Source organism: Aulonocara sp. 'chitande type north' Nkhata Bay, linkage group LG3 (genome assembly GCF_057382095.1).
Source record: "Aulonocara sp. 'chitande type north' Nkhata Bay isolate Kocher_YH1m ecotype deep benthic linkage group LG3, A_spYH_male_GT1.1, whole genome shotgun sequence".
NCBI classification, from domain to species: domain Eukaryota; kingdom Metazoa; phylum Chordata; class Actinopteri; order Cichliformes; family Cichlidae; genus Aulonocara; species Aulonocara sp. 'chitande type north' Nkhata Bay.
In genome coordinates, this window is record NC_141346.1 from 26,455,210 (window position 1) to 26,477,177 (window position 21,968).

At 41.0% G+C, this 21,968-nt stretch overlaps 2 protein-coding genes across 4 annotated transcripts in view; one reads left to right on the forward strand and one right to left on the reverse strand.

The window, feature by feature from the left end:
* The window catches only part of LOC147334865 (tripartite motif-containing protein 16-like), a 3,429-nt gene extending 420 nt beyond the window's left edge, over positions 1 to 3,009 (reverse strand). Inside the window, exons 1-2 of the mRNA XM_086286899.1 lie at positions 2,849 to 3,009; positions 1 to 2,132 (exon numbers count right to left, since the gene is read on the reverse strand). The exon at positions 1 to 2,132 is cut by the window's left edge and continues 420 nt beyond it. Coding sequence (XP_086143025.1) covers positions 163 to 1,836 — 1,674 coding nt within the window. The 5' untranslated portion in view covers positions 1,837 to 2,132; positions 2,849 to 3,009 and the 3' untranslated portion in view covers positions 1 to 162. The remainder of the gene's footprint in view (positions 2,133 to 2,848) is intronic.
* Positions 3,010 to 3,618: 609 nt separating this feature from the next.
* Positions 3,619 to 13,314, forward strand: LOC147334866 (uncharacterized). Of its 3 annotated transcripts, XM_086286947.1 has the most exons (4): positions 3,619 to 3,860; positions 4,866 to 5,054; positions 6,045 to 6,278; positions 11,436 to 13,308. In XM_086286947.1, exons 2-4 carry the CDS (start codon positions 4,883 to 4,885, stop codon positions 12,284 to 12,286), a joined length of 1,257 nt encoding a protein of 418 aa, XP_086143073.1. In that variant the 5' UTR covers positions 3,619 to 3,860; positions 4,866 to 4,882; the 3' UTR covers positions 12,287 to 13,308. The 3 variants fall into 3 exon arrangements, with proteins under 3 accessions (XP_086143073.1, XP_086143075.1, XP_086143074.1); XM_086286949.1 differs by lacking the exon at positions 3,619 to 3,860 and having other exon boundaries at positions 4,871 to 5,054; positions 5,988 to 6,278; positions 11,436 to 13,314; XM_086286948.1 differs by lacking the exon at positions 3,619 to 3,860 and having other exon boundaries at positions 4,963 to 5,054; positions 5,878 to 6,278; positions 11,436 to 13,314.
* The last annotated feature ends 8,654 nt before the right edge of the window (positions 13,315 to 21,968 follow it).

A 21,968-nucleotide genomic window follows, 5' to 3' on the forward strand; every position in this document is an offset into this window, starting at 1 on the left:
ATTAAAATTACGACAACAGTCGTAACAAAAGTTTGAATCAGTCCAACATTATTTTCACACATCAATGGACCACTGAACTTCTCAGCTTCTAAAATGTAAAGCCTCATTTAGAAACTACACAAGTACATATAATGGTCAGGGATCAACATGAACCTGTCTTCTCTATTTGACTTTAATCAACTCTGCAGTGGCTCCAAGTCCATAAAGAAAAAGTCCAGCATAGAGCGGCTGAGTGAATGTGGTCTGGACTCTGTGGAGGAGAGTCATGGTTTCAGAGACGCTGTAGAAAGACAGAATACCTGCTCTGTGATCCAGGTACACTCCTACTCTGGTGGACGGAGGACCTGAGAGGTGAGTTTGGACATTGTTATGGCGAAATTTATTATTGTCTGTGTACCAATATAATGCCCAAGATTTGTCGTTGCGTCCAAAGAAACATTCATTCACTCTCCCTACTCTGCCGATGTTCTTGTATGTGACTGCTATACAAACTCCTCCCCATCCCCACTCCACCTCCCAGTAACAACGTCCAGTCAGACTCTCTCTACTCAGGACCTGATAACATCCTGTGAATCTGTCTGGATGATCAGAATAAGACTGTTGTTGTTCCATAAATGTTACTTTTCTGTTCCCTTCAGATAATAACAGATGTGTGTGAGTTGTGTTTGGATCCAGTGTGATTTCACGTGAATATTTTAAGAATCCAGCTCTGGTCTTTGGCTCTGCTGGTGACAGTAAAACATCCACTTCAGTGACTGTCAGTGAGATGTTTGTCCATTCCTCTCTCAGAATGTCCTGTAGTTTATCTCTGGTCTCTGACACAGCTGCTGTCACATCCTCAAAGTAGCTCAGAGGAAGAATATTGATGCTGGATGAGTGTGTAGACTCACTGAGTGCTGACAGTGAGGGGTAGTTGTGTAGAAACTGGTTGTGATCCTCTGTGTGCGAGAGCTGCTCCAGCTCGCCGTCTTTCCTCTTCAGCTCAGCGATCTCCTGCTCCAGCTTCTCCTGAAGCTCTTTGACTCGACTCACTTCAGTTTCCTGCTGGGATCTGACCTTCTTCTTCATATTGGATCTTCTTTTCTGGATGAGACGGATCAGCTCAGTGAACATCTTCTCACTGTCCTCCACTGCTTTATCAGCAGAGCCATTGATGGCCTCCACCTCCTGTTGAAGCAGCTTCACATCTTTCTCTCGCTCCTGGATTCTCTGCTGGATGTTTAGTCGTCTCACCTCGAGCTCCTTCTGCTTCTCAGTCCTTTCTGCTGCAGCTGGGACTGTTTCATGGCCTTTATGTTCATCCATCAAGCAGAGATAACAGATACTCTGCTGATCAGTACGACAGAAAATCTTCATCACCTCATCATGACGAGAGCAGATGTTCTCCTGGAGCTTCTTGGAGGGGGCCACCAGCTTGTGTTTCTTTAACGGAGCTGCATCATAGTGAGGTTGGAGGTGTTTCTCACAGTAAGAGGCCAGACAGACTAAACAGGACTTGATGGCTTTCAGCTTCCTCCCAGTGCAGACATCACAGGCCACATCTTCAGGTCCAGCATAGCAGTGATCAGCTGGAGCAGCTTGGAGTCCAGTCTTCTTCAGCTGCTCCACTAAAGCTGCTAACATGGTGTTTTTCTCCAGGACAGGCCTCGGTGTGAAAGTCTTCCTGCACTGAGGGCAGCTGTGGATTCCCTTCCTGTCCTCTTCATCAAAGTGGGTTTTAATACAGTTCCTGCAGTAGCTGTGTCCACAGGGAATAGTCACCGGATTTATCAGTAGATCCAAACAGATGGAACAAGAGAAGGTTTCTCGGTCCAGCTGAACTCCTTTCTGTGCCATTTCTCCTCTCAGTGTCAGTGACTGTGTGAGTTTCTCTTCCTTATAACTGAAACTAGTCTGAGCTCTGATCTCAAAATGTGAATGGAGCCTGTCAGCTCTTACACATCACCACATGTTGACTGCATGTCAGAATGATAGAAGTGATACAGACGATGGTATCAGATCCACATTAACGTGATGGTATCAATACTTTAGTTTGTGTCTCTCCTTTAACTTAAGTCCGCTTCATCAAACAGCACCTCTCTTCTTCTTCAGATCTTAATGGCATTTGGCAAACACAGATCCATTTTCATCACCTGTGCAGACAAGGGTAAAGCAGTGAAAAGGAAAAAAGAAAATCTTTGAATCAATCAATTACACAATTGGCCTGACAAATTCCTTCCAATTCTAGCAAACTGTTGCATCCAGTAATATGTGTTTTACTGATTTGATTGTTTTCCTAACCAATGTTTCCAAGACAAGTGAGAATCAACAGACACCCCAACATAAAACTGCCAGTCCTTTACTCAGGACATGATATGTGCAATTTAGACATTTTTCATCTTTAAATCACGTCCTCACAGTGAAACTTTTGTCATTCTCTTTAATAAGAAAGAAACAAGTAATCTGAGCTGCTTTGATACTTACAGCATCTCCGTGGTGGGGGGAGGCCTAATCTCATAGCTAATTTATCCACATCTACATCTTACTTGGCTCATCAAACATAATAACAACAGACAAGCCGTCACATTTCTCGCTATAATATGCATTTTAAAACAGAACTTTTGTCCCCGTTTCTGTTTTCTTTTTTCTATTTCAGGTACTCCGGATAAAACCCCACAGACGCTCTTTTGTTGTCAGGCAGCAGACTGTGGAGTCCATTAACGCTTATTTGACTGAGTCGTGTGTCTTTATCTTGTTGAAACACATCTCTACAAACACTCATCAGAGAGCCGTTTCTCAGTATTTTAGCACTCTTCATCTCCCTACAGGCGTATTTATCGCTGTTGTTGCTAAATCTGGTTCCACTCACCGAGCCGAAGAGTTTTTCTTCTTGGGCCATTTTTTTATACTTTACATCCCTCTTCGTGTCTCGTTGTCACGGTTACACTGTCCATTTTCTCCACATTACAGATTTCATTTTGCTCTTATTGTGGTTTTCGCCTCGTTTAACTTCGTCGTCGTCGTCGTCGTTTCTTGGCGGTTAGCAAACAACGACGTGGCGCATTACCGCCACCAAGTGGCTTGGAGTGTGGACTAGCGTTAGCTCATAGCAAACAATCAAATAAATAATACAGTTTATTATTATTGTTGTTGTTGTTGTTGTTGTTGATGATGATGATGATGATGATGATAATAATAATGCTAGAATAAAACACATAACACAACGTTGACAAAAGAAGAGCAATAAACACAAAAGCACAAGATAAAATGAACAAACAGTGGGTTCACAGTGAATATGCAGATTTGAACAGATGGGTTTTGAGTCTTGATTTAAACTGGGGGAGCAAACCAATGTTTCTTATATCTGGGGGCAGAGAGTTCCACAGCCTGGGAGCAGAGCAACTAAAAGCTCTGCTTCCCGTGGTGGTGAGGCCATAAGAAGACACAGAAAGCTGGATAGAAAAAGAAGATCGAAGTGAACGGGCAGAAGAGGTAGTGCTTAACAGGTCAGAGAGGTAAGGAGGAGCACACACACGCACACACACACACACACACACACACACACACACACAAAAACAGAGGAGGGGGGAGGGTCCACGAGAGGTTTGACCGGCAGGTCTGCGAAGGGACCGGAAACAGCAGAGCGACGTGACGTTTCAGGAAGTGAAATAAGAACAGAAGTCGATGGCGGGAGAGAAGAGCGGGGGTGAAAAAAAGGTCAAACAAGAGGGGAAAATACAAAAAAAAAAAAAACAGTGAAAGTAAATCTGTAATGTGGATGAAACGGACAGTGAGCGCAATGTAACCGTGACAACGAGACACGAGGACGGATTTAAGTCGAGGTTAAAAAACTGTCTCCAGAAGAAAAAGTCTTCGGCTCGGTGAGTGGAACCAGTTTCAGCTACAACGGCGATAAATAAGCATGCAGGGAGGTTAAGAGTGATATAATACTGAGGAACGGCTCTCTGATGAGTGTTTGTAGGGATGTGGTTCAGCAAGGTAAAGACACACGACTGAGTCTAGTAAATGGAAAGGAGGTGCAGTTTGGGCAAAGTGTTCAAGCAGTAGGTAGAATGACAATGTGGTGGAAAAAGTGACAAGGTGGTGATAAAGTGGCTGAAGTGATAACGAGCTCAGCATAGACAGGAAAACATGACAAACATCATGTGGAATCAGCTCATTGTTATTGTTATTAATATTTTTACTTCAGCTGGGGTAATTGATGGATGAAGGAAATAAGTTCCACTGAATTACAACAAGTAGATATAGGAAAATAAGATATGTGTTACTATATAAGCTATGGGACAGATTTATGAAGCAGGACAGATTATTGTGACGCAGCAGTTGCAGTGAGATTTAGAAACATTGTACTGTAATTTATTTAGAAGCGTGAAGCCAGTTCACTTGAGTAAAGAACAGCTCAAAAACCAACCGATCTGATGAGGGAAACAGTGATGGCCTACTAGCTAAATCAAGATGTGACCCTGTGAACGACTTCCCTAAACCTGCAGTCCAGCAGTTCATCTAAACAAAAGGCACCTAGACTAAAACAGATGTACTTGTGTTTGCTATACCATAAAACAATAAAAGAAGGTACGAGCTCTTCTTGTGACTCCAGGATCTGAGTGTGAATGCCAGAACACTCTGGAAGACACACAGTCTTTGCAAACTACTAAGGATCACACATCCTATCACTACACAATCAATTATACACCTCTAAGCATATATGGTTTTATTTTTCTAAGCATAAATGACAATCAACAATATAAACCTGACAGACTTGAATGGCCCGTATTTGTGAGAAACACAAACTAAAGTATTGATCCCTTCACGTTAGTGTGGGTCTTATACCAATATGTCTGTATCATTTGTATCGATCCGCCCAGCCCCAGCCTCAGCAGCAATGAGTTCAGCTCAGTATCTGAGAGAGTTCATCAAGGAGAGACTAACTGCTGTTTGTGAAGAAATCTTCTCAGAGGTTCAAAAAACCATCGTCCAGTATGAGGAGGAGATCAACCGTCAGCACAGACTGCTGGATATCAGCCGGAAACCCGACAGAAACTCACACATCATAGGTATGGACATGTTTTTAACTCTGTGCTGTTCAAGCTCAGATTCTTCAGTGTTTGGTTGATTGGTGATAAATCTGAAAGATTATCAGCATCTCCAGGATTTCTCTAAGCTGATGTTAGCTGAGAGCAGGAAGCTGTTACTTTGGTGATGAATTCAGAGGAGCAAACTGTGATAGTTGAGGAAGAGCACACACAGTCTTAATGAGACAGTGTGAAAACTATTTATCAGTGCTGTGGTTCAGTGTCCAGTGATGGACTATGTTGCACTGGTGCAGGTTCATGGTCACTGATAGGTTAGGTCCTAGTAACAGCAGAGACTTTATAAGAGAGAGGTAAACGTTTTAATGACACATGTTAGTGATGTTGATAGACTCAGTCAGTCTTATCATGCTGCTCCATTACGATAACATATGTGTGTGAAATGGGCCGGCGAGCTACTCAATTGGTGCATCTCTAGTTTGCAAATTTGAGCATTTGCATAATAACAGTGAACTCCACCAATCTCAGACATTGCCTTTTTCAGTTTAGGATTGTGGGTGGAGTAGTTCTTTGAAGAAAAGTCTCTTTTGTTATAACAAGCTTGATATCATACAGACATTTGGTTTCTACAGGAGCTCATACCATCGTTTCACAGTGTCATAATCAAAATCCCAGAATGGCATTTTTACTTTGTGAGCTTCAGTGTTGAGCTCTGTTGTGACAGTGGTTATTAACTTTCCCTGTTGAGACAGTATTTCTGCTTGAGGCTCTGTGTTTGCTCCCATAAAAAGAACTGTTTGATGCACCTTCTTTCTGTCTTCTTCATCATAAAATGGACCAACTAAAGAACGCCTGCTCTGATCAGGACATTATCACATGACCTGGTGATGAAGATCTACAGGGAACATACAAGAATAACACCAAAATGCAACATTTTCATTACAAATATAACAAGAGAATCTTGTCACTCTGTTTTTCCTCAAAACCTCACAAAACAACATGTCTGTGAGGAAGAGGAGAGTCTGGGTGAGCAGCAGGTCTGTAATCAGGAGACGAACTCCAGTCTGGACCAGGAGGACCCAGAGCCTCCACAGATTAAAGAGGAACAGGAGGAACTGTGCAGCAGTCAGGAGGGAGAGCAGCTTGGACTGAAGCAGGAGGCTGAAGACATTATTGTCTGGACTGATGAAGAGCAGCTCAGGCTGCTGGAGATGGTCTGGAAACCTGAGATGCAGTCACACAGAATAGGTATGTAAAACTGTGATGGTCATAATAAAACTAAATATGACTCATGGAGAAGGCCTGCAGAATTAGAGAATGGGGGCAAAGAGAGCATTGCCTAACACCAAATTTTATAGCGCTGTTTACCTCTAGCAGAGTGAGCCTTAAAGCTTTGTACCTTCTGGTGACATCACTAGTCCAGAGAGACCTGCCCCATCAAATTCCTCAGAACACTTCTGTCTGTTTCTGCTAGTGTCAATGTGCAGTCCACTTCCAATACATATTTGTAGAATAAAAGATAAAACATAAATGTGTGATACAAATCATGAGGTAATTATGTAATATAAAGAAATCAGGGTATATGAGCCTTAAAGATAAAACAATACATTTTAAGATTATACACAGTGTTAAAGCAATGGCTTCAACCTACAGCCTTTAAAGTGGAGATTAAAAAGCTGTCTGAATGCAAATAAGTCTAGATGTTTCCACATAGTTTTTTTTTAAGTATCAGAAAGCTAAGATGGGGTGATTAAAACATTAGCTTACAATAATGGTTGCTAGCTTATACTTTTTTGAAATAAGATCATGTGACCCTTTAACCCTTTCATACATGAATGATGACAACCTCAATCTGGATTTTTTTTCGTATTTTTATTCATCTTTAAACATGGGAAAAAAAATAATTTTTTGAACTTCATTTTTTTAAACATGTACTTTTCACAGAGTTTTTTACATGTCCACTTAGGTGGACAATATAGGTTTTGACAAATTAATGAATAATAAACACTGTGTAAAAACGATAACATAACAAAAATACTTTTTCATATATTTCAATTATATTTTATAATAATATAAGAATATATGTAACAAATATAACTGGTCAGCCAGTGGGTGGCAGGGCATGGAGTGACACATCAGTGTAGTGGTTCATGTGCAAGTACACCATCAACACTGACAGAAATACAAGAAAAAACCTTTGAATAGCTGTCAAATGTAGCGACCACTATACAAACAGCTGTCGTGTCTTTTAGGAAAGTCAATAAAAAGACAGCTGCAGTAGCCATCTCCTCAAGAAATAAATAAATGGATCTCTCAGTTTAGCTACATTTCTAATTTCTATTCAATTCAAATTTGTGTTATTCATACAGAGCACAATCCTAACAACAGTTGCTTCAATGCACTCCTACAGTAAGAAGGGAAAACTCCCTTTTAACAGGAAGAAACAGGTTCACAGCAGGGCAGATATCTGCCCTGACCGGTGGGGGTGAGGGCAGGAGGAAAGGACAAAGAGATGCTGTTAAAGAGAGCCAGAGATTAATAATTTGTAATGATTCAATGCAGAGAGGTCTATTAACACATAATGAGTGAGAAAGGTGACTGAAGAAGAAATACTGAGTGTATCATGGGAATCCCACAGCAGTCTACACCTATTGCAGCATAACTATGGGAGGATTCAGGGTTACCTGATCCAGCCCTAACTGTATGCTTTCTTAAAAGTAAAGAGGTTGTCTGTCTCCTCTAGCCAAATATTCTAGAAAACACCAGTAAATCTGCAGCCTGAAGACAAAGTGTTTTAATGGAGTGATATGGTACTATAAGCTCATTAAGATAAGATGGAGCCTGATTATTCAAGAACTTGTGTGTGAAAAGCAGGATTTAACAGAACGCTAATGAAGAGACCCCGATATAGTAGAAATATGCTCTCTCTTTCTAGTTCCTTTCAGTACACTTGCTGCAGCACTTTGGATCAACTCAAAGCCTTACATGGAGTTTTAGGACATCCCAGTAATATCAATTTACAGTAGTCCAAACTAGAAGTAATAAATGCATGAACTAGCTTTTCTAGAGAGGATATTGGTATTTTTTGAGTTACTATGCAAATGTAAGAAAGCATTCCTATGTATTTGTTTAATATTGCCATAAATAATTTAATGGTTTGGATTTAATTCAGCCTTCATTTATTTATTTATTTATTTCACACTTGGTTCAACAGTTTCAACAGTTTTATCCTTTCATACACACAAACCATGCTTTCCCGTGATATAGCACTCCAACCATGCGTGAAAAGGAGCAGGAAGAAGAAAATATTCTTATTAAACCCCGCCCTCTATCTGCGATTCAACTAATATAAGTGGGCACCATAAACCAGGGAACACACTAGCATTTATCTCCAAATCCTAACACAGACCAAACAACACATTTACAATCAGCAATATACCACATCACATAATAACAAGGAGAAGAAAAAAAGTAAATAGAATAAAATAAGGAGAAAGAAAGAGGGAGAAAAAAAATCCCCTTCTATGAACTCCAATTTCTTTCATATTCTTCATATTGATTTATCGTTTTAAACATGTAACACTTTTTAAAACAATGTAAATTTGTACAACTCTTTAGATTATAATGAAGAGAGTTCAGCACAGTCGTATACCCCTAACCGTTGACTCATTAATCTTTGTGTAGTCCTAGCTAGCTGATGCTTAAAATTATATTTTCTTCTGCTGTCTTCACCTCCCAAACACATTGAAATTAAATTTTGTAACTTGAAAGGCAAAGTATTATTTTTAGCCTTAAACATAGTGTCCGTAGTTTCACTAAATCTTGTAATTTCAATAGTTTGCAATTTTATAAACAATTTATTTGTATGTTCTCTATATTTAACATTATGAATCATTCGTATCACTTTCTTCTGTAATAAGTATAGAAGGTTTATGGTATTCAAGCTTCCATACAATAACTGGGGTATGAGAAAAACAATGTAAAGTATAAGATTCACATTGACTTGTAGTCTAATAAATCTCTAACATTTCCCAAAATATAAATGTTTTTGACAATTTTCTTTCTAATATACTCAATATGAGATTTCCAAGTTAAATTTTCATATACTATTACACCGAAAAAGCTAAATTCAGTAACTCTTTCAATCAATTCTCCAATAGTAGACATAATAACTTATTCCTCCTTTACACCATTACCAAATATCACAAATTTTGTTTTTGTCAGATTCAAAGATAATTTATTTACATCAAACCATTTTTAAATATTACCATCTCAGAAACCATAATTTTAACCAAATCTTTCAAATTCTCTCTTGAGCAATAAAAATTTGTATCATCTGCAATTAAAACGAAATGTAACCTTTTTGATACGTCACAGATATCATTGATATATAAATTAAAAAGTTTAGGTCCCAAAATAGAACCTTGAGGAACGCCACATACAATCTTCAATCTTTCAGAGGTGTTGCTTTAATATGGCCATTGAAAGTAAAGCTTGATTTAAACCTTTGTAAGAAATCTACGCCCCGATTTACTTTGTAATTGGAAGCTCCTTTCAACCTTCCATGCCATTCAAGATGTTGAAGGCTGCATTGATATGATGTGTAGTTAGGCGTAGGAAGGTTACGGCCTAGGGTTAGAGCAGTTTCTGGTTACGACATTGTTTTCCTGGATAGGCTCTGTAATTTTTTACACAGGTCTTCAGTGTCTGAAGTCTGAAGATGTAAACTAAATGGATTTGTCTTTTTTTCTGTTTAATTGAAGGAGGATGAATGGAATTAAGTTTTAGTTGTGTCCAGACATCCACTTTTCCAAGGCACAAACATAATGAGAGCACAGAAATGAATCTGGGTATCATTTACATATTTGATAGATGGCTTATCACAGCTAACTCCTAAAAGATGTCATGAAGAGACAGCATATGCAGATTAAATAGGACAGTCCCATGAATTGGTCATTGTGGGACTGCACACAGCATCATGGTGTTTTGCATTTCATAAAGGGGTGCTGCTATCCCTTAGTGTTTGTCAGTGTTGCCAACTTAGCAACTTTGTCACTATACTATACTATACAAATCTGTTCTGCAGTTTCACATTCAGTTGTTTTGGAGGTTTGTTGTTAACCTTCCTATTCACGGTTGTCCAGTCCTGTTTCCTCCCGTATACAGGGGTAGAAGAGCTTCTCTGTCTCGTAGGAAGTGAAGGCCAGTCGGTTTCAGAGATTTCAGCTCGCTGTGCTTTGCCTGTGATACGTCCTCCCCCTTCCAGGGGACATGATTTATGTCTTGGTTTTGCACCAAGACAGTCCAAGGGGGGATTATCACTTGAGGATTTATAATAATGCACGGAGTCTACTTTCTTGGTCATGTTATCTGTGCTCCTTAGCTGTGTACTAGCTTGCTCATCGCCATTGTTTTGAATCAAAGGCAAGGTTGTTTCATTTCCACACAGTCCATTTACCTCCACGTTTACTTCTAAGCGATGATTTTTTGTCTCCAGTACTGCAATCTTCTGCATGAGGCTGTGGTAGTCATCTGTGGAGAGGGGAGGCATCTTGTTGCTAGTTAGCCTAGCGGTTAGCACCTTTCCAGGCTATTGAGGCTGTTCGGTGCCCAGACGCTGTAATCAGGCTTCAGCTGTGTCTAGGCCACAGACACACAGAGCGCTGAGGATAAGGTAACTATAAAATTTGCTGTTTCTGTTAAGAACACTTTAGTCCTAATGATCTATAAGTGTCCAGAAGCTATCGCAGGTAAGCTCATACAGAAAAAAGGGAAAAAATCAGCATAAAAATCAATAAAAGAAGCAAAGCATTTAAAGAGCAAAGAGATGAAGCGTCCACACTCACAAAAGGGGGAGGAGTTGCCAGCCTTGTTCCTAGGAGATAAAGTGAATTTTGTAATCTGTCTAATAGGACATTACAATTTCCACTGTAGAAAAACTACTCAAGTTGTTATTTGTTTCTGATTGGTTCATTGGTTTACTTTCCCCCCCAAATGAGTGAGACACTGAAATGCTAAGAAACTCCTGCTTACTTATACTGGATTAAGAAAAAAGCCACATTAAAACTATAACACTCAGTAACAAAGCTTTGACACTGCGAGCACAAAGAAAAGTTTCTGAAGCAGCACAAATGTGTAACACTTAAACTGAGAAATCCACTTTCATTTACCAAAAAACACACCAACATCACTACATTTCACACATTTATAGACATCCACACATTTAACTGATCTTTATTAATAAGAAATAAGTCATTTGCATCAGTGCCCAAATAATTTGTCATTTTGTACTCTTTAAATTTCACTGTTACATGGTCACTACGTAGAGAGCTGCTAATGATTCAGATCAGAATACATTTTCTCAAATGTTTGTTATTAGTTAATTTATTCCCTATTTCTCTTCAGACCTTCACCAGCAGAGTGTCCATGATGAGGAGATGGTCACCAGAGAGAAGCAGGTCTGTAATAAAGAAAGGAACTCCAGTCTGGACCGGGAGGACCCAGAGCCTCCACAGATTAAAGAGGAACAGGAGGAACTGTGCAGCAGTCAGGAGGGAGAGCAGCTTGGACTGAAGCAGGAGGCTGATACTTTCATGGAGACTCCGACTTATGGGGAAAGTGACTACAGTGAACCAGAACCAAACAGTGAGCAGTTCATTTCTCACATCTCTCCTGAAGCAGAGAGCCGAGATCATGACGAAAGCCAGCGTGTGGACTCAGGATCAGCTAGAAATGCAGAGCTGAAAAAGAATAGATATGACAGAAAGAGAAGTCACAGTCAGAGAGTAAACAACACTTCTGTGTCAGAGAGTCAGAGTAAACCTCAGAACAGGCATAAGCATCTGATATGTGACATATGTGGAAAGCTTTGTCAAAAGAAATCCAAATTGATTAGCCATAAGAGACGTCACACAGGTGAGAGACCACATTCCTGTAACACCTGTGGGAAAAAATTCTTTCAGAAGTCACATTTGAGTGATCATGTAAAAATTCACTCAGATGAGAAGCCACATCTTTGCAGGACCTGTGGAAAAAGATTCAAACTAAACTCTACATTGCAACGTCATGTAAGAATTCACACAGGTGAGAAACCACATCTTTGCAGGACCTGTGGAAAAAGATTCAAACTAAACTCTTCATTGCAACGTCATGTAAGAATTCACACAGGTGAGAAACCGTATTCCTGTAGCAGCTGTGGGAAAAGATATAGGCGGCTTGACCATGTAAAGATTCACATGAAAATTCATGCTGTTTAAAGTGTCTTCCTCAGAAAATGGGTTGTGATTCGTCATACTTCTTTTTGACAGATGGAGGTTCTGCTGTTTTTTTTTTTTTTTTTTTTTTTTTTTTTGTTATGCACTGAAACTGAAAACTCAGAATTGCTGATGTCAAAATTAATCAGCTCTTGAATATGCTTCCCAGAATAGGGCAGTTTATTACCTCATTATTATATAGTCAGGGAAAAAAACCTTTTGAACCTCTGCTGAAATCTTAGTCTGCCCACTAACAAAGGAATTATCAGTCTATAAATTTAATGGTAAGTTTATTTGAACAGTGATAGAACAACAACGCCGAAAAATGCAAAAAAAGTTATAGATCAATTTGCACGTTATTTGGTGAAATAAATATTTGGTCCCTTTGCAAAACTTTTGAAACCTTTGCTTGGTGGCAAAACCTTTGTTTCCAATCACAGAGGTCTGATGTGTCTTTTAGTTGTCTACGAGCTTTGCACATATCTCAGTGGGGATTTTGTCTCACTCCTCGTTGCAGATCCTCTGAGTAATTAATGTTTCATGGCATCTCGAACCTTCAGCTCCTTCCACAGATTTTTCTATGGGATTAAGGTCGCTGAGCCAATCCTTTGTAGCCTTGACCATGTGTTTTGGATCACTGTCATGCTGGAATACCCACTAACGACCCATTCTCAATGCCCTAGCTGAGAGAAGGAGGTTCTCAACCAAGATTTGACAGTACATGGCCTTTTCCATCCTCTCTTCAATGTGGTGCAGTTGTCCTGTCCCCCTGGCAGAAAAACACCCCCAAAGCACAATGTTTCCACCTCAATGTTTAACATTGGGGACGGTGTTCTTGGAGTCATAGGCCATGTAGTTTTAGGCCGTATGTTATAAGTATGTTGTTTTATGTTTTTATTGCCTGTTTCTATTGTAAAGGACTTTGTAGTTTTTCACCTGCGAAAGGTAATGTATAAATAAAGTTTGTTTACTTACCTTGTTTCTGATGTTGTTTTATATACTGTAAATGCAGAAATTGATGTTTTGACCCTTTTGGATAAACATGCCTCATTCCATATCGTTGTTCTAGTTTACCTTTCTTCTTTTTTGTTTGGAAAACAAACATGGCCCTATAGAGAATGATACTAGGATTCACTGATCAGAATATGGTCTTCCAGTAGAAATGACTACATAGACACACTAACACTTACAAAGTCTCAAAGTATATATTTCAGTTTCAATTTTATTTCTATAGCACATTTAACATCAAATTGCTTCACACAATTGCTGTGTTGCAGGATTACAACAATAGAAGAACAAAGAAAATACAGTTATCATTACAAAATTGTTAGAGGTAAGTGGCGGGCACAAGCGTGAACTGGGTGGAAGTTAAAGTCTAATTTGTTTCGACGCACAGACATCAATCAGCAGGCTATTCCAAAGTTTAGCTGCAGCAACAGCACAATCCTCCCTAGTCTTCTGTCGGGACATTGGTTGCTGTAAGAGCGATTGATTAGAGCAGGGGTGCCCAATCCCGGTCCTCGAGAGCTACCGTCCTGCAGCTTTTAGATGCATCCCTACTCCAACACAGCTGAATCAAATGGTTTGATTACCTCTTCAGCATGCCATCGTGTTTGGCAAAGGCCTGATAACAAGCCATTCATTTGATTCAGCTGTGTTGGAGTAGGGATGCATCTAAAAGCTGCAGGATAGTAGCTCTCGAGGACTGGGATTGGGCAGCCCTGGATTAGAGGATCTAAGTGCTCTCTTAGGGGTATATAGGTCAAGGAGGTCAATCAAGTAGCTGGGCGCCAAGTTATTTAAAATTTTACAAGTGTACAAAAGGATTTTAAAAACGATACGTTATTTGACGGGGAGCCATTGAAGGTTGGCTAAGACAGGTGTAATATGATCATGTCTTCTGGTGCCGCTTAAAAGATGTGCTGCGGCATTCTGGACTAGTTACAGGCGTAGGATGAGGGAAAGTTGGAGGCCTAGATGAAGACAATGTTCAGATTTTCACTGGGAGTGAGCGAGTACATCAGAGAGCCAGTCTGGAGAGAGAGAGAGAGAGAGTGAGTAACGTCTTAAATGATTAGACTAATTTCCAAAGAATCAGTGGTACCTCTAGAGATGGACCGATCCGATATTACGTATCGGTATCGGTCCGATACTGACCTAAATTACTGGATCGGATATCGGAGAAAAATAAAAAATGTAATCCGATCCATTAAATATCACGAAAGCACCTCACAAAACTTGCAACACGCCGTAACTCACCTCAGAACGTTAGCAGTCGGAGCAGTATGCATCACGTGATAGAGCGGCTGTGGCATGCCGGACCTGTCGGTGGTCTGGATAGCATGTGGAGCTTCGCTAGCAACCTGGCATTTCATCTCCGACAAAGTTATCCCCGAGAGAAGTAAAGCAAGTGCGTAAGTCCATCTCTGAATGTTTGTAAAGCATTCCCACGTTAAGCTTAACAAGCGACTGCCTCTTCTTGCTGCTACTTCAATCGTGAAACTGCTTAAATCAGCTGATCGGCTTTTCTGTCGCGAGTCTGTCTCTCGTTTGTTTTTGGTCCACTTTGCGCCAGAAAGAGGAAACCAGCGGCTGAACAACAGCAGCACGTTTAAGCTTGATCAGCTGTTGTTAGAATTTATTTAATATTACTTTCTACTCGAGGATCTTTTTCTACAGCTGACGGCTGGTAACTGTGCAGGGGCGGATCTAGCAAAGTTTAGCCAGGGGGGCCGATAGGGCATTAACTGGGAAAAGGGGGCACAAAGACATACTTTTCTTTCTTATTCTCATTTAAAATGTCTAGCTTTTAATAAATAATTATCTGACACCCAAAGTTTTAATTTGATGTAAAATGAATAGAAGTCAATTACTGTACATAGTGACTATTAAGTCTAATATATATACCCTAGTAAGCTATAGTACTTTTTACTTTGGGAAGGTACCATCTGTGCAGTCTGCAATTTTGTTGAAGAAAGATGTTGAATCTATTTAATATTTCTTGAAAAATAATTGATTTCTGTGCATTTTTTTTCACACTGCATCAAATTAAGGTTGATTACGTCGATTAAGCATCATGAGGTGGCGCGTGAGGGGTGGTTCCCTATTTTTTATTTATTTATTTTTGTTGTTGCTGGGAGTTGGAACCCTATTAGTTAGGTTGCTTAATATTTACGCTAAGTACTCTTTAAAATACCAGAATAGGGAGGATGGTGTAGGTTTAAGTTTATTAGATTGATCAGTATTGCTGAACTATGAAATATTTTTTTTGTATACAGGTATAACAGAATAGCTTTAGTGTAGTTGTTGTTTTAAACTTGAGTATGAACTTGCAGACTTGCAAAATGCAGCAAGATATTTTAAAAAACAGTTTTGTTGATTAAAAAACACTATATCGGATTCATATCGGTATCGGCAGATATCCAAATTTATGATATCGGTATCGGTATCGGACATAAAAAAGTGGTATCGTGCCATCTCTAGGTACCTCATTTTGAAAATAAAGCCTCATCCCTTCATCATTGTGCCAAGTTCAGAAGTTTTTACTGCACAGTTGTTGAGGACGAAAGAAGAGGAGGACAAAAAGTAGAAATGTGACAAAGAAGCTGACTTTGCTGCTCGGCCTGTTAAGTATAGAAGGATACTACTGCATCACGGTATGGTACGGCAGCTGCACCAAAGCAGATAGAGTGAGGCTTCAGAGTGTGGTCAAGACAGCACAAAAGATCATCGGCCGCCCTCTCCCGTCCCTGATGGACATCTATTCCTCCCGCTGCCTCACCAGAGCAGCAAACATTATCAAGGACAGCTCCCACCCTGGCTTCAACATGTTCAGCCTGCTTCCCTCAGGGAAGCGCTACAGGTGCATCAACACAAAAACCCACAGACTCAAAAACAGTTTCTTCCCCAAAGCGATAACCACCCTGAACTCACACATGCACAGATAACACAGCCCCCCAACTTCCCACATGGACCACCACTGTGCAATACCAATTCTATGTGCAATAACTCAACTGTATATACATAACACTATTTATTACATATTACTTACGTCTTGTATATTGTACATTTTATATATACAGTGTGGCAAAAAAGTATTTAGTCAGCCACCGATTGTGCAAGTTCCCCCACCTAAAATGATGACAGAGGTCAGTAATTTGCACCAGAGGTACACTTCAACTGTGAGAGACAGAATGTGAAAAAAAAAAATCCATGAATTCACATGGTAGGATTTGTAAAGAATTTATTCGTAAATCAGGGTGGAAAATAAGTATTTGGTCAATAACAAAAATACAACTCAATACTTTGTAACATAACCTTTGTTGGCAATAACAGAGGTCAAACGTTTACTATAGGTCTTTACCAGGTTTGCACACACAGTAGCTGGTATTTTGGCCCATTCCTCCATGCAGATCTTCTCGAGAGCAGTGATGTTTTGGGGCTGTCGCCGAGCAACACGGACTTTCAACTCCCGCCACAGATTTTCTATGGGGTTGAGGTCTGGAGACTGGCTGGGCCACTCCAGGACTTTCAAATGCTTCTTACGGAGCCACTCCTTTGTTGCCCGGGCGGTGTGTTTTGGATCATTGTCATGTTGGAAGACCCAGCCTCGTTTCATCTTCAAAGTTCTCACTGATGGAAGGAGGTTTTGGCTCAAAATCTCACGATACATGGCCCCATTCATTCTGTCCTTAACACGGATCAGTCGTCCTGTCCCCTTGGCAGAAAAACAGCCCCATAGCATGATGTTTCCACCCCCATGCTTCACAGTAGGTATGGTGTTCTTGGGATGCAACTCAGTATTCTTCTTCCTCCAAACACGACGAGTTGAGTTTATACCAAAAAGTTCTACTTTGGTTTCATCTGACCACATGACATTCTCCCAATCCTCTGCTGTATCATCCATGTGCTCTCTGGCAAACTTCAGACGGGCCTGGACATGCACTGGCTTCAGCAGCGGGACACGTCTGGCACTGCGGGATTTGATTCCCTGCCGTTGTAGTGTGTTACTGATGGTGACCTTTGTTACTTTGGTCCCAGCTCTCTGCAGGTCATTCACCAGGTCCCCCCGTGTGGTTCTGGGATCTTTGCTCACCGTTCTCGTGATCATTTTGACCCCACGGGATGAGATCTTGCGTGGAGCCCCAGATCGAGGGAGATTATCAGTGGTCTTGTATGTCTTCCATTTTCTGATGATTGCTCCCACAGTTGATTTTTTCACACCAAGCTGCTTGCCTATTGTAGATTCACTCTTTCCAGTCTGGTGCAGGTCTACAATACTTTTCCTGGTGTCCTTCGAAAGCTCTTTGGTCTTGGCCATGGCGGAGTTTGGAGTCTGACTGTTTGAGGCTGTGGACAGGTGTCTTTTATACAGATGATGAGTTCAAACAGGTGCCATTCATACAGGTAACGAGTGGGGGACAGAAAAGCTTCTTACAGAAGACGTTACAGGTCTGTGAGAGCCAGAGATTTTCCTTGTTTGAGGTGACCAAATACTTATTTTCCACCCTAATTTACGAATAAATTCTTTACAAATCCTACCATGTGGATTCATGGATTTTTTTTTTCACATTCTGTCTCTCACAGTTGAAGTGTACCTCTGGTGCAAATTACTGACCTCTGTCATCATTTTAAGTGGGGGAACTTGCACAATCAGTGGCTGACTAAATACTTTTTTGACCCACTGTATATATGTTTTTTCCTTTGTTAATACTGTCCATATGTACATAGCGCTGCAGAATTGTACCCCCCCCCCCCCCCCCCCCCAGCATGTTTACACTGAGTAGGAGATGCTCTGTATCTCATTGTACAACTGTATAGTAGGGCTGCCACGATTGGTCGACTAGTCACGATTACGTCGACTATTAAAATTGTCGACGACTGATTTAATAGTCGACGCGTCGTTTGAAGCTTTGTAAGATCCCAAAAGACGCAGGAATGAGTAGTAGGATTTAAGAGTGTAATAACAGAGTGAAACAGAAGATGGCAGCACTGCATGTACAAGGATGCCAGCTGCCGTTAAACCCCGAAGAAGAAGTAGCTCTGTCCCAGAATTCATAGCGCAGCCCATTCATAGCGCAAACCTCAAATATCTGCTCAGTTTATCAAGACACCGCATATTTTCAAAAGTGCTCCGACGTTTTCAGAGATGTCTGTTACCCACTAGCTCGATAGCGAGCCGGGGGCAAGGCTAGCTAGAGCCGTGAGAACACCGGACTCCCGGCAAATCGTTTTCAAACCCACCGCCGTCTTTCGCTGCTCAGGTTAAACATGATATATAAGTCACTTAGATAACTTAAACATGTTATTGTTTGGCTTTTTTTTAGTATTTTATTTGTTCCTGTTTGGCTGAGATTAAAGTTATAGTTTTTACACAGCTGAATAAACGTCAAGCAGACAGCTGATCATCAGAAGTGTGAGATGCTCGAGAATTTACTCCGGTGTCCTGTTACATTTTAGACAGCAAGGAGTTTATTAAACTTCACCGAAACAATCTGCAAATTTCATTAAAATTTAACAAACTATCATCTTGTCTTTATTTTTAGTTAGCACAGACCTGAAACACTTAAAGCTAATGATAGTTATATAAGAGCAGATGCTGCTGGTGCAATAAGCTGTACGTTTTACGTCCAATTGATACATGATCTGATTAGTCGACTAATCGCAAAATTAATCGGTGACCAGTCGACTATCAAAATAATCGTTTGTGGCAGCCCTACTGTATAGTGACAATAAAGGCATTCTATTCTATTCTATAGGAAAGGGAGAAAGAAAGAAAGAGAGGGAAAGATAAACAGAGGGGAAGAGGGGCAGTGAGAGAGGACATTTAAAAAAGAAGAGGAAAAAATCACCTGGATCACCTGTTTAGGGGGGGGGGGGGAAGAAAGCATAAAAAAGCATAAAAAAGAGCAACACAATAAACACAACATCATTGCAATAACCTAAATAAATGTAGATAACGGTAAATATTAAATATTGAATGTTATTGTGCAGCACGCAAGACCAACAGTGCACAGTGTGCTTCGAGGTAGCAGCCAAGAAAAGTGTAGTTTGTGTCTGTGAACACATGTGTGGACGGGCATGCTTGTATTCAAAAGGTTTCTCCATGTAACAATCTGCTAGAGGTTGTGGGGAGCCACAGCCCTGTTCCTCAGGTCATGAAGCAGGCATGGAGGAGATCCAGGCCCCAGACATCCAGAGGCCCCCAGAGTGCAAGAGCCCAATGGAGGACCAACAGAGGGGCAACTGTGCCACTGTCCTGGAAAGAGCTGAGGAGAGCCCCAGACGAGGGGTCACCCAGCAGACACGGTGCAGAAGCCACAGGGGGTGACAGCGAACGGGGCTCTGCCAGGTGCCAGCTATGCCAGAACGGACCTAGCCCCGGGCCCAGAGGCCCGAGGGCCCCCCAGCCCCTAGAAGGGGCCCAACTGAGCCATGGGTGCCAGGCCCACATCGAGTACATACCTGAGCACCCAGCCTGGACACCGAGAACCACCAACGTACCGACGTGTGAGGGCATCAGCCACCGGCAGGGAGTCTGGTGGGGGGAGATAGGCCTCCATACCTTGGAGGGCCTGAGATGTTCCCAGAGAGGTGGAGTCTAAGACCCAAGCTGACATATAGACACAGACACAAACGTGCATTCCTCCACCCCTCATGCACACATATACACATACTCGACACTCGTCCAATGTGGAGACAAACAGACATGGACACTGTACACACACTCACACGATATATATCGGCTGAAAATATAAAAACATCTATCGTTTCATTTTACACTATCGTTTGTTTTGTGTCGCAAAACTAACTGTTTACGGCAATATTGTTTTTCACCATTTTGATGGTCACTGTAGTGGCTATATTATTTTCTTACAGTTCTCTCTTTCTCTTATATTTAAAATAACCACACTACAGACAGACAAGCAACTGCTTTTATACATTGTCATTGGCAACATCCCATGATTGCGTGGCTCCGCTTGTTTATTTTCCACATAAACCTTTCACAATAAAGCTGAAGATCCTGTTGAGATTTTTCTAAATAAAATGAATCATGTGAAAGAGTATGCAGTGTTTATGGATGAGAAGCAAAAAAGAGCCGTTAGGTGCTAAAAAAAATTAACGTTAGAACAGGCTTTTCCCCGCAGCACACCATGTAATAAATACTGAAAAAGAAAATGGCGGCCGTTTCAACTTATGTCTAAAAATGTATAGCTTCGTGCATCGGTCAAAACACTCGACTCCAGCTGGAAACACTTCACGCAAGTCGAGTTGCCCGAGATTCACAGAATTTACAGAAATGTTACATTTTTGTGATTTATATCATTGTCGGGATACATACTTATATCAGAATATAAAATTTTGGTCACATCGCACAGCTCTAACAAAGACAAGATCTGATGGATGAGAACCAAAGTAATTCCTTAGTCACAAGGAGAGGCTCCGCCTACTGTTACGTCTCATAGCTCTCATAATTCAAACAGAAAGAGTCGCTCACTTTCCACAAGAAGAACCCACTGGACCATCACACAGGTCACCCAGCTTCCTAAAGAGGAAGGCTGGGGCGGTAGCAGCTCTTGGAGAGTGTTTGGGATTTAATATATCACATGTAACCCTTCTGGAATATATCCAACAAGTTTGAAGCCGAAATATTGTTTCAGTGACAAGTTATAGGCCACAATCACTTTTTGGTAGCGCTAAAATGCCATGTTCTCAGTCGTTATTCTGCACAAACAAGAAAGAGTCATGGTGATACTGGCACAAATGGTCTTTATTGTTTTAACCACTATTCGACAGTCTTATAACAAATATGAACAACGAGAGTAGACATACTAAACCTGTAGGCATTAATTATTCCATCGTGATGCGTGTAGTCATTCGTGACTGCGCTACACACTGAAAGCAACCTTCTGATAAGCGTCATAATTCGGTTACAAGAAACGTTAAAGCTCCATAAATGCATACCTTTGCCTAATAACAAAGGCATAAATGTGTTGGTTCCCCCCCACGTTATATCAGTTGCACGGAAGTAGCTGGCAATGCAAGTAATCCGGGCGCTGCAGCTTTAAGCAGCTGCGCGCGCTCCCGCGGACGGTGTTCCAGATCTACTGGCGTTTAGATCAACTGGCGTTGGTCGAACAGATGTGTGGCAGTCTTGCGTTTCAGGAGCTGCTACCGACAAACCAGCAAAAAAACGCCAAATGTGTCATCTGTGACACTTGTGAGGTTATCTCAAACACACTCCGTCAGTCTTGATGCTGTTGAACAACAAAATGTTTAAAAATGTGGCGAGTTTACCTGGTGATATCCTCATGCGCGACGCGATCGCGAAAACAGCAAACAAGTAACACCACGCCGATGTTGTTCACAGGACAGCAAGAGTAAACGATCGGGAGACTCTTGTCGTCGTCATCGTTCCCCTCGCACGGTTTATTTCTCCGAATTCAGCGTTTTTGCTTCACAACTACAGCGTGCTGTTTACTTTGTGCACTAACATGGAGTCGAGTCAACCAGCGCCACCTCTGGCCAAGTGCCACAGCCTACAGCCAGATCAACCTGTGACACACATCTGCACCACGTTTGAATTCGTGTCATGCACATTTGTACCTTTCAATTGTGTCTGTTTGTGCGTCATGCAAATAAACCTTTGAAATGAATGAAATGATATCATGTATTTATTATCAGC